The sequence below is a fragment of the Perna viridis genome, chromosome 4, assembly GCF_037379345.1.
Source record: "Perna viridis isolate PV_CMFRI_1.1 ecotype Kerala chromosome 4, ASM3737934v1, whole genome shotgun sequence".
NCBI classification, from domain to species: domain Eukaryota; kingdom Metazoa; phylum Mollusca; class Bivalvia; order Mytilida; family Mytilidae; genus Perna; species Perna viridis.
The window spans coordinates 13,093,586-13,105,587 of NC_142448.1; the positions used below are offsets into that span (position 1 = coordinate 13,093,586).

General features: G+C 31.7%; 1 protein-coding gene across 2 annotated transcripts in view; it reads right to left on the minus strand.

Moving 5' to 3' along the window:
* Positions 1 to 201: 201 nt before the first annotated feature.
* Positions 202 to 12,002, minus strand: part of LOC148618915 (RYamide receptor-like) — a 38,546-nt gene continuing 26,745 nt past the window's right edge. The window contains exons 2-3 of one of the 2 annotated variants that reach the window (XM_088578280.1): positions 3,160 to 3,372; positions 202 to 801 (exon numbers count right to left, since the gene is read on the minus strand). In XM_088578280.1, coding sequence (XP_088434406.1) covers positions 529 to 801; positions 3,160 to 3,372 — 486 coding nt within the window. In that variant the 3' untranslated portion in view covers positions 202 to 528. The remainder of the gene's footprint in view (positions 802 to 3,159; positions 3,373 to 12,002) is intronic. The other variant, XM_088578281.1, reaches the window with a different exon arrangement.

Below are 12,002 nucleotides of genomic sequence, written 5' to 3' on the forward strand. Positions count from 1 at the left end.
ACGTCTGTTTTCCATGTCTTGTCTTTGACTTTGGAGATTATACTCTTTTGGTTTCCGCTCAAATTTGGTTTCCTTTATTACTCTGTTAGTTTCGTGGCTTCTTTATGTTACTAATATATTACGTCTGTAAATGTGAATTTGAGGTCGTTTTCTTACCTTGTAATCGTAATCAAATATCCATAGATGTTATCTGGAGTTCAGTTAGGAATGATCATAAATTTATTATACAATGAATAATGTTTTTGAAACAGAAATTTGTGACATATTACATGCAATGTACATTTACTCGACAAAATAAATAAATAAAATATAAACAAAATGTAAAAATAAATAAGTAAACGAACATATATTTGTCTATTCGTAATAAATGAAAAGAAAAATGATTTTATCAATCAAAATCGGATCATCCCGATCCTTTCTGTATCATTAACCATGACAACTGATAATTAGGCCTTTGTTCCCTCGATATAAATGTTTGTAATTTTGCCCTCCAATCTAATATTAACAAGCCTCAACTACATTATCTTTTCACCATGAACAGTCTGTTGAAAGGTTACTTTCTCTACTCATTTGTCTTAATGTTGTATACTGTTTTTGTTTAGCTGAACTACTTGTATTTACACGGCTGACGTCATGCTTCGTAGAATAGAAGCCGTTTCCTACTCTAGCAGACCTTATTGTACTTTGGCGTCTCATGATGACACTGTCACGTGTACTAGAACTGTATTGTCTTTTAGGAATGGCTCTTCGCAGGCATGAACAGCATGGAAACCACATATACAACAGTGCTGCTAAATCGGCCTACAAAGACAAATATATTCATTTGGTTATTTTTGTTTTGAGTACTTCTTATATACAATAAAGGATTGGATTTAGATCTTCCTTTATATTTGATTATAATGCTGCTGATGAGAGGTTATTCTTTGAAACAGGTATAGATGTATACTGAAATTTGCAATATATATGATTGGAAAATTTGAATTTAGAATACTGCTTAAGCAATATGAGTTTAAGCAAAATGAGTTTTGTGGATTTTTCTTTCGTGCGTCACAAAAATGCAAATTGATAGTTTACTTTAAATGATATACACTGCCCACAGTTTTAACCCAGTATGAAACCTTTTTACTCATAAAACCTACCTTTTTGTTTTTACTATCATAGCATACGTATTTACGACAGTTAATTACAAAAACGATTTATTTGTTTCAAGTCTATTTTTTATTCACATTTAAGAACGGATTTATGGTTCTTTCCGTGTTGTTTTACACATTACTTAAATTGATTAATACTATCGGTACATATAAATCTACAATATAGTAAAGCTTCATCACTGAAATATCATTTCTGACGTACTTCATGTAACTTGTAACGGCAGCGGAAACTTATTTATCCTAAACTGTAATAGGCTAATTGATGTCTAAAATTTCATCTTTATTTTAGAACGATCATTAGTTCTCTTGCTTCATTAAATGTAAAAACAAAGAAATGTACGGAATCTACAAAGTGTAAAGAATAACAAATACCGATAATAGTTTGTTGAAACAGGAATAATTAAAAAAAAAAAAACCAAACAAACAAACAAAAAATAAGTGCTTGAAACATATTTTGAGAAGACATTTGTTGCTCAGTTAGTAGAAGAATACTTGCTTCGTGTTAACTATTTTTACAGTTGTATTTTTGTAGCCATGTTTTAAGCATAAAATGTATAAGTAACCTTGAACACTAGATCGTCTTTGATCTGAAAAAGTTTAATGGGTCTACGTGACTTTTTAGTCACCGGGTGTTGATTAAATTACTGCGAAAAGAAAGATTTAAACATGCCCGCTAAAACATGCCTGTTAAAAAAAATAGATTTTACAATCTCGACTGGAGAAATAATTTACACCACTCATTACTCCGTTTTTTATTTCACTTTTGAAAATGTTATTATCCTAAAACAACTCAACTAGTATTTTTTACACTGTTCATTCATCCTCGTAGGATTAATCTAGGGCTGTAACTTAGTACACAATGTATGGTAGTACGGGACAGTACTATTGTTGGGAATTTTTCAGACCTTTCTATACGTTTACATTATCTTCCCTGTATCAATCTGATCCGATGGAGCAGTGTAGCGAATAGAGTCGTCACATTCTGAGATGTTTGTATAATATTGATTTGTTGTGACGTGTCGTTAATTTGATCCTCTATCCCACATAATAACACCTAGATGAACTGTCCCGCACTACCATACATCGTGTATGAATGATGTCGCAATTTACAGGGTACCACTCTTTCGTTGTTGTTAATCTGATAAATTTGGCCGACCATTAAGAATAGTCGACGTTCTATACGTTTCAGACAAGTTCTTAAGCGAACGAAATGTCTATGAATGCCAACTATAAACTTTGTAAACTGATTTCATCCCTTTCACGATAAATTTAACCAAATGGTAATTAAGTTTTCTTTTGTTAAAGTTATATTTTGATATTAAGACGTGATTAAAAGGACCACATTTTTTATCTAAGTAGGCCAACTTCTCACCGGAAATTTAATATTTTAACATAAATAAATTAAAACTCAGTTTTGAAGTATTGCGCAAAAACATAATCGGTGTTATGTCAGGTTTGAAGGGTTGTTTACATTAACCTATTGAAACGGCAGAAACTACGTAGTAGTATACATAGTGATTATAATGTTCAAGATCATTAAAGATTATGGAAAACTAAAGAGTTCAATTAGCCTGTTATCACTGCTTTTTGCAGTTATTCATAATTGAACAATATTGACACTTTTCTAACAATAGAACTGATAATGCTAAAATGTATCAAATGAAATTTATTTAAAGATGTATCAATATGTAAGATACTTTCCTTCTTTTATATATAACAAATAATTCTAAATTAAAAGTGATTTTTTCGTCAATGCTTGAATTTCATGTGAAGAAAATCTCATCAAGTTTCAAAAACGAAAAAATCTAGAGGTGGTTTTATCCATTGGATATATAAGTTAAAAGGTGCAAAATGCTTCACAGGATGAAGTATTGCAGAGCAATGAGAAATGGTCATATCGTAAAAATTCATATAAGTACACGGTTACACAAAAGATTAATGAACAGAACTCCTAATAATATGTTTATCATTTAATATAATTCGTGTTCGGTATGAACTTTAAACTCACCCTAAAATTTGCATTTGTAAATCCATATATCAAAGGATTTGCGAAGCAATTGGACATAGCCAGCCAATGAATACAGAGATATAACGTCATCATCACTATGGGAGAATATTTATGTAATATTTCAGGTTTAAAGTCAAGGATTAGATTAAATACATGGAGTGGAAGCCAGCAAAGACCAAACACCGCTACAACTATAACCAGCATCTTCACAATCTGAAACAAAACAGACTTTTATTACATAAAATGCAGAGCAAACAGTTTTTGTTTTTTTTTTCTCTCAAAATGAACATTTAGTTCGTGTTTGTTTTCACTTATCGATCAATTTTCAGAAAACATAAGTTTATCAGTTAATGCGCATTATACCAATGATATCTTTACATTTTTACGTAATAATTAATAAATTAAATTTCTGTTTTAAAAATGATTTTTTTTCTGTACTTTTCAAATGTTTATCTTTGTTACAACTGTGGTACATAGAACGTTGATGCATTTAGAGATTTCTTCTTCTACGTCTTGAATGGGGTAGTAAAAAGAAAGACGTTAAAGAAAACCTCTCAATTATAAGTATATTTTAGACATATCAGCTATTAATATGATTTATGACAACAAATACATATAAGGCGCGGATCCAAGGACTGGCATGTCGGGCGTACGCCCCCTCTAAATTTGATTCAATTAACACCCCCCTTAACGTAAATCCTGGATCCGCCCCTGCATATCTTAATTACTATTAATTAACTGCGTCTTTGATTACTTCGATACCTCTTCCACTCGTGAAGTATCGCTATTAGATATTTCACTCGTGAAGTTTCGTTACTTGATAAATATTGCATTATTATTTTGTAAGATAAGTCTTCTGTTAATATTGAGTGTCTGCTTAAATGTTTACAACATTTTTTACATTTCTGTTACAAACTATTAACAGATAAATTAGTATAAGAATTTTAGTACTCTGTTAAAATAACGCCTGTTTTTGTTATACAATAAAACATCAGACTTGCTTGATGTATGTTTGAAAGTCAACGAAAATAACTACTTCATATCAGTTCTTTCTAGTAACGATTATAAAAAAAGATTCAAGAGGTCCTTTCAATCAAATCTAAAAAAAAATATAAAGATTATGTACAATTGAACCAGTTATATTTAAACAATTATACTAGTAGCTTGTCCAAAGCTGAACACGAATTATCGTCCTTTTTTATTCCGTAATTTTTATCTCAAATAATCAATCATTGAAATATCATTATTTTCTCTTAAAAAGTATACTAACTTGAAAAAAGTATTCTCTTTATGTTATTTAAAGCAGGTGATAAAAGCAAGAGTATAATCGAAATTTTTAATGAAAACCGTCAAGAGAATAGGAAACATCATGGCAAACGTCAACTTATGTTACGGTCCTTACTTAGTAGAAGTATTCCTGTTGAACACATGATTTGATATCGCGTTAAACATTTTCAAGTACTGTATGAAGTATACTTTCTAATAGTTGATTTCAACAGATGTACGTCAGAGATTGGTGCCACATAATAAAATTATCATGACGGCTATTGGCTCTTGCGTATCATGGTAACACATAAGTAGAAACACATATGCTAGAGAATTCCGTATGTTGTTGCAGTTACATAAAATTAATTCAAAACAATTAGAGTATGTTACCGCTTACCGAAGACAAAGCGAAAAATATCCATTAGTGAATTTAATATAACATTTTACCATTCTGATTACCAATATTAACTGGAAGATAATGGTGTAGTGTATAAATCCATATATTAAAAGGTCTAAACTATGACATCTTCAACATGTCATAGTTTTCCTTTTCTCTTTTATCTACCCTTGACTTGACTCTTTGACAATCGGCGGGTGTTTCTGGACAGCAGAGAACGCATACTCTACCGGTGCACCTGGTCCATGCTCCCACTTTGTTTCTCTGTATATATTATTTTGAGTATGTCATGTTCTATTTTCTGTGTGTCTGTTTTCCACGTCTGGTCATTGTTACTTGATTACATTCTTTTGATTTCCACTAGGATCTTAGTTACCTTGATTACTCTTTTATATACTTGAATTATTATTTTTATTATTCGAAAACGCTTTGCTCGTACTAAAAATAGAAAAAAGGGACTTCGGAAATAAAATTTACTGTATAATCATATGATATTGTTATAATTGAAAAAAAAAATATGTCAATGATTTATTTCTTCTTAATGACAATAACTTAAAAAAAAATAGTGCTTAACTTTCCTCACCATATGCATGACAAATATTCTTTTCTCCTTTACATAAATAAATTAATTGATATCGACAGTCCAAGGAGGGAAACAATAGCAAAATATTTCTGAAAGCTAAATTGACCAGTTATTGTGTATTTCTACCTTTTTGATTTCTATTCAAATGGAGGAAGATGATATAACTGTTTTTTTTTTGGTGTACTACCACACTAATTAAAAATTAGTTCCAGTTGCTTAGTAAGTAGATATGCATGTAATTATGTGATCTGCATTGAGAAAATTTTGTCTTATGATATTTGAGTTAAGTTTTAATACAGTTTCCTCGGTTTTGGCAGCAATCATAGTCGTAGAAGCGAAATATATAGTAACCCCAATCACTGAATACACTTGTTCACCACAATACTGTATAATCGTACACCGACTTAGATTAATCTAAGATATCATGAACTCAATCGTATGAGAAATTACGGCGAAAAACGGCAAAACAAAAAAAAACGTTTTGGTTGTTTTAAAATCATGACATCAGTAAAAATATCATGGATCTCTGTGAAGTTGCACTTTATAAGATGCAATACCTCAAAAAAGTTTTTGATTGATTTGTTTGATAACCTTTTACTGTTATGGGAGTATGTAAGGGACCAAATAAAATCAGTTTATATCACTAAACTATATATATTGTTTGCTTTCGTATCTTTGTTAATTTAAATCACAAGGTTCCATACCATAAAAGTAAAGATTGAGTTGATTTAGGGGCTATTACCATGTCTATAAAGGAACATTTGGTAACATGGACAAACTAGCAGACATTGTTTTGTGGTTTCCTGGCAGTTACTTATGTAAAAGTAAATCTCTATCTATGAAATTGTTTTTCTAAGTATTATACCACTATTGCAAGATGTTGATGGAACCTTTACCTTTTGAAATTAAGGACCAAAGGATAAGAAATAAGCATTTTCTTCAACTTTGTATAAGTTGCTTATTGCTAAAATAAAACTTCAAATTTTAAAGTTTTTTAGACTTTTATCATATTTGAATCTTATCCAACACTTTCAGCTTGTTTAAAATATGGCCTTTTTTCTCTTAATTTATTTGATTTCAAGTTTGGGATGAACTAAGAAAAATGACTTAAGTCTTTCCAAGTACAAATTACAAGTTGCAGACCAGGCATCTTTTTTTGTAATTGCTTTAACAGTGTAACAAAATAAGATCTATATGACATTTATTGAATTCTTTGTCTATAAATACATGTACATACAACTGGTTAATTGCAGTAAGACAATAAATGTTAAATTCTATACATATGAGAAAAAAAGAAAGATCATTCAGTAACGATAGTAAATGACTTTCATTAATAAATTGATACCAACTTTTAAATATACACACATCACCTGCTGAAAGATGAATCTCTTTACATTAGTTTACCGATATTATACGGAAAAAACTACAAGTTTTCCCCATATTGTATCATTTATTTTGATATTTCTATCAATTTAAGTTACACCTACTTTATTTTTTGTTCCTGTTGGAATCAGGTAGAATGTGATAGATAAGACTAACATCTTTTATTGTGTTTGAAAACATGTCAGGAATCTTTACTGCTAATTTAAGAGGAACAAGATATATTGCCCAAAAATAAGGTAAAAAAATACTCAGTTACACAGGCTACAATCATGTGCTATAATGCAACGATTCCTACTCGTTCTTACAGTTTAAGCTTTGGAATTTCTGGTAAAACTTTATCAAATATCATACTAATTCTTATTATGTAAGGAAATGTATGTTACTAATCATTTGATCACATTGTTCAATCAAGAGTAAACTAATAATTATTAACGCAACAATAAAACTTACTAAATATGTCTTCATATGATCACGACATAGTACAGATAAAAATGCAGTTAAAACTGCAAAATTCATATGACAATAATCGTACTTTTCGACATTGATTTTCTGTCAAAGTGGTTAAAGGCCGTTAGGTTTAATTTTGAAAGAGTAATCAAGGGAACCAAGGTTATAGCGGTAATCAAAAAAATGTAATCCAGGGACAAAGACCAGACATGGAAAACAGACATACACAACAAAGAACATAAAGTAACTAACATCATACATACAAAGTAACAGAAGTAAATGAGCAACTCGGACTCCACTAAAAACTGGGAGCATGGACCAGGTGCACCGGTAGGGTAAGCGTCCTCTGCTTTTCTAGAAACATCCGCCAAGTGAAACGAATGAAAGTTCTAAGTAGGTCAATGGGTGCCAATGTTACACCAGTTTTCAAAGACCCCGGTGTAGCAAAAACATTGTCCACTATACATAACAAATGTGTTGTCGTACCTGCAGACAAAGCCCAAAACAACATCGTTTTTGTCTCCGCAAAACGTTTTTATCCAATGTTTATTATCAGAGGTATAAGTAGAAGATAATAGCAGTAATAAGACTTATACTGCTACCACACTCTCCAAAGAAGGGATTGTGGAAAACCATAAATCTGTGCTATCCTCTTTTGGTCTCTCTACCAAGGACGATGATTGTGATTCAGCGTCTATGTACTGGATTCCTAAACTCCACAAGAATCCATACAAACAACGTTACATTTCTGGATCTGCAAAATGTACCACCAAACCTTTTTCAAAACTTTTAATTTCTATACTCACAGCTGTCAAAGAGGATCTGCAGTACTACCACAACACTTGTTACTCCCGTAGTGGTATTAATTCAATGTGGATCCTAAAAAGATCGAAAGATCTTTTGGAGACAATCAGTTCAAGACTATTATCAAAACATAATAGCATAAAAACCTATGATTTTCCCACACTGTATCCTTCTATTCTCCAAACTCAGTTAAAATCCCGAATTAAAAACATTATACATCGTTGTTTTTCCAAAAAAGTTGGTACATCTAGATACAATTATATAGTTTTTGGTAGAGATTCCTCATACTTTGTAAGAAATAATTCCAAATCATCAGAAGAAAAGGAAAAAGATGTTTACAAAATGCTGGAATGTTTAATCGACAATATATTTGTCCATCGTGGTGGACATTTTTTTCATCAAACGGTCGGCATTCCAATGGGAACAAATTGTGCTGTGTCCTCTACTTGCTGACCTATTCATTCACTCTTATAAGACTGACTTTATAGCTGATCTGATCCGAAAGAAAGAATATCGTTTAGCTAGATCCTTTAATCTCACTTTCCGCTATACGGATGACGTATTATCTTTAAACAATCCCAAATTTGAGGATTTGAAACATCGCATCTACCCCAAGGAACTTGAGATAGAGGATAATACAGACACTGTGAAGTCAGCCTCATATCTTGACCTACACTTAGAAATCGATGGTAAATGAAAACTAATGACCAACCTTTACGACAAACGTGATTTTTCATTCAGAATTGTCAACTTTCCTTTCATCTGTGGCAACATCCATTCAGCACCTGCGCATGGAGTGTTCATATCACAACTCATACGTTATGCCAGAGCTTGCCGAAACTACGCAGACTTTTTTGTATCGCGCTAGAATTCTAGGCTTCTGGAATAGGGTTATGTTGCTACATGATTGAAGTCATCGCTACAAATGTTTTATGGTCATCATCATGAACCTGTGGATGGTTACGGTGTATCCATCTGCGCCATGAAAACTGATTTGTTCAACGTGTCATAGTTTTCCTTTCCACTTTCGTCTACCACGGTCTTGACATTTTTATGAGCAACTCGGCGGGTGTTTCTAGAAAAGCAGAGGACGCTTACCCTACCGGTGCACCTGGTCCATGCTCCCAGTTTCTAGTGGAGTCCGAATTGCTCATTTGGTTTTGTTACTTTGTATGTATGATTTTAGTTACTTTATGTTTTTTGTTGTGTATGTCTGTTTTCGATGTCTGGTCTTTGTCCCTGGATTACATTCATTTGATTACTGCTATAGCTTTGGTTCCTTTGATTACTATTTAATGGAATAAAACCGCGTTTACTTTTGCAGAAAGTTTAGTCGTTTTGGTGATCTATCGTAAAGGACCATATTACACTCACTACGTTTAGATTGGCGGTCGGAATTAAAAAAAATGTAATATTTCATGCTCAAAATATCTACAAACAGTTCAATTTTAATTTGTCACATGTGTGCAGATAATAGTGTTTGCAAATATATTGTATCTTTAGGGTATACAGATAATCAGTTGTTTAATTATCTATATCTTAAGTATTTGTAAAATTCAACTCCTTTCCATCCCCGATTTTTGTTATGTTACACACGTAAATTGTTTGCCACAAACAAGCGCAACATCGCTTTTAAATCTGTATATCTTATTGAACATTGTTTAATTCGAGCGTACACACTTCAAGGAAGATCGATTAAAATTAAAGATCTGTAAAGGACTATGTATAAAGACAGACTTTTTAAAGACCGAATCGATCTTTTCTGTTTAGTTTGTGTAAAGGTCGATTTTTGAATCGATCTCATTAAAGATCGATCCTTCAGACACAAACAACATAGTTGTGAAATGACTCCACGTGCAATTATTTTACCTTCTGCCTATAACAAACCTAATCTACTGATGTATTTTTATTTTGAATTCAATAGACGTATAAGGAAAATAATTCGTTTGAAATGCTTCTATTGATCTCAGTCTTGTATTCTTTGCCCCATACGCTTCTATAATAAACCTTCAATTTTCATGATTAAAAAAAATAGACCAGGAGTTCCAATCTAACTTTAGACCATGTTTTTTCTTTACGGAAATGTCAAAAATAATTTTTAGGTCCATTGTAGAAAAAAGGCACGAACTTTGGTACACAAGAGCAGGTCGAACTAAAAATAGACTCTTTCTACTTTCACTTTTATTGTGAGTTCATAAAATAGACCCCTTTTCTGAAGCATTATTGTTCATGAAAATACTGTTTTTCCTCAAAAACAAGTTTTTTTTTGTGTCATATCTTGAAATTTACCCTGTACTTTTGATGAAAAATGATTTGCGAAGAAACAAAAAACGGAAAAGGCAAAAAGAAAGCGCATTATATTTTTAGCCTCCATGTTTTGACGTACACCCGCTCAGGGATATATAATAGACGACTGATACCTTAGAACTTGTGTGTATCTACATTATTGGGGCACATTAATTTTATTATTAAGGTCTTTCCCGACATATGAGAAGTCGAAAACTACAGTATGTATTTGTATTTTTAATCAAAAACACAACGTGAACATCTAAGAAATCATTATACAATACTCCCTTTTATTGACGTTTTTCAACTTGGTCCTCTCTCTTCATGCTTAGCACGTGGATGATATTATGTTCCATAAGAAGATGACCCTGATTAGGATTTCAATATTTTTGAAAGAGTTATGTTCCTTAGAAGCAATATCTTCAATCGCTCATATCTTAAAAAATGATAATAGATAGAATCAATATGGAAACGGCTACGAGTACACAAGCAGATGACCTAATGAATAAACATAAACATGTATTTTGTTATCAAATCTTATAGGAGTTATATCCCTTGAAATATCATACCTTTTTGAAAGTACATATTTTGATAACCGAAAGTCGTAGAAACATTTGGCCTTCACCTATTATCTTTGGTCCATATGACCTTTCAGTTGCACCCGAGTAAAAGGTTACAGAGTGCTAAAAACACTGCAAATTTCAGGCCTTGATATTAAGAAAACGATAAGAGGTAAGTGCATGCACGCAGTATATTAAATTACCTTCTTGATAATTTATAGTTTGCCTTTTTGGTAGTATACCGTACATGAAATAAAACATGACCGGGTATTTTTTCTCAGCCTACCGATGCACAAAGTCTTTGTGTCCAGGCTTTGGTAGTGCCTGATAATATGGTTCAAAAATTTAATTCTTAAGTAAAAAAAATGCATGTTTTAATGCGTATAAAATATTTTACTTCAATCTGCAGAACAATTATTATTTCACAAATTCAACATCTGTGAGTGGCATTTACATTCTTTTTTCTTCCTCTGAAAATGCCATGTTTTAAAGTAAAAGCCCTTAATACTTATAGCAAATTAAAGAGAATCATGCTATCTAACTAGTCTTGTAATGATTACTCGTGAACTTGGTTGTAATTCATTAGTCTATTCTAATTGCTTTCTGCATGTTGCCTCCCTGTTCAATTGAATGTTCATCAATTAAATGCGCTTTTGACATTTTAATTGAATTTTACTAATTGTTCCTATTTTTTTTTGCGGGTTGCTCTAGGCATCTGTTTTGATATAACCACCATGAAGGTGGGTATGTAAGCAAGTTTTAAACAAAGGTAAGTAATAATTAAATAAAGTTCGATAGTTAAAATTGTTAAATAGTTAAAACAACTTTCTGTATAACATTTTACTGAAAAGAAAAGTATATCTTGAATTCAATTTATTTGTACTAACCGTTTACTTTTTAAAACACTCCTGTGTGTCACATACAAATTATGGCAGAAAAATACCTTACTACTTCTGATGTGCTTGCTTTTTGATACTTTTGTCGGAGTAAGAAAGGCAAGTGATAATTATAGCAAGAGCTCTCCTTCGTTTAAATAGTATGGTAATTCTCAGTTCGGGAGATAAATACCTTAAAAATCGTCAATTATTATGGATAAAGAAACTTTCATGTTCCCCAG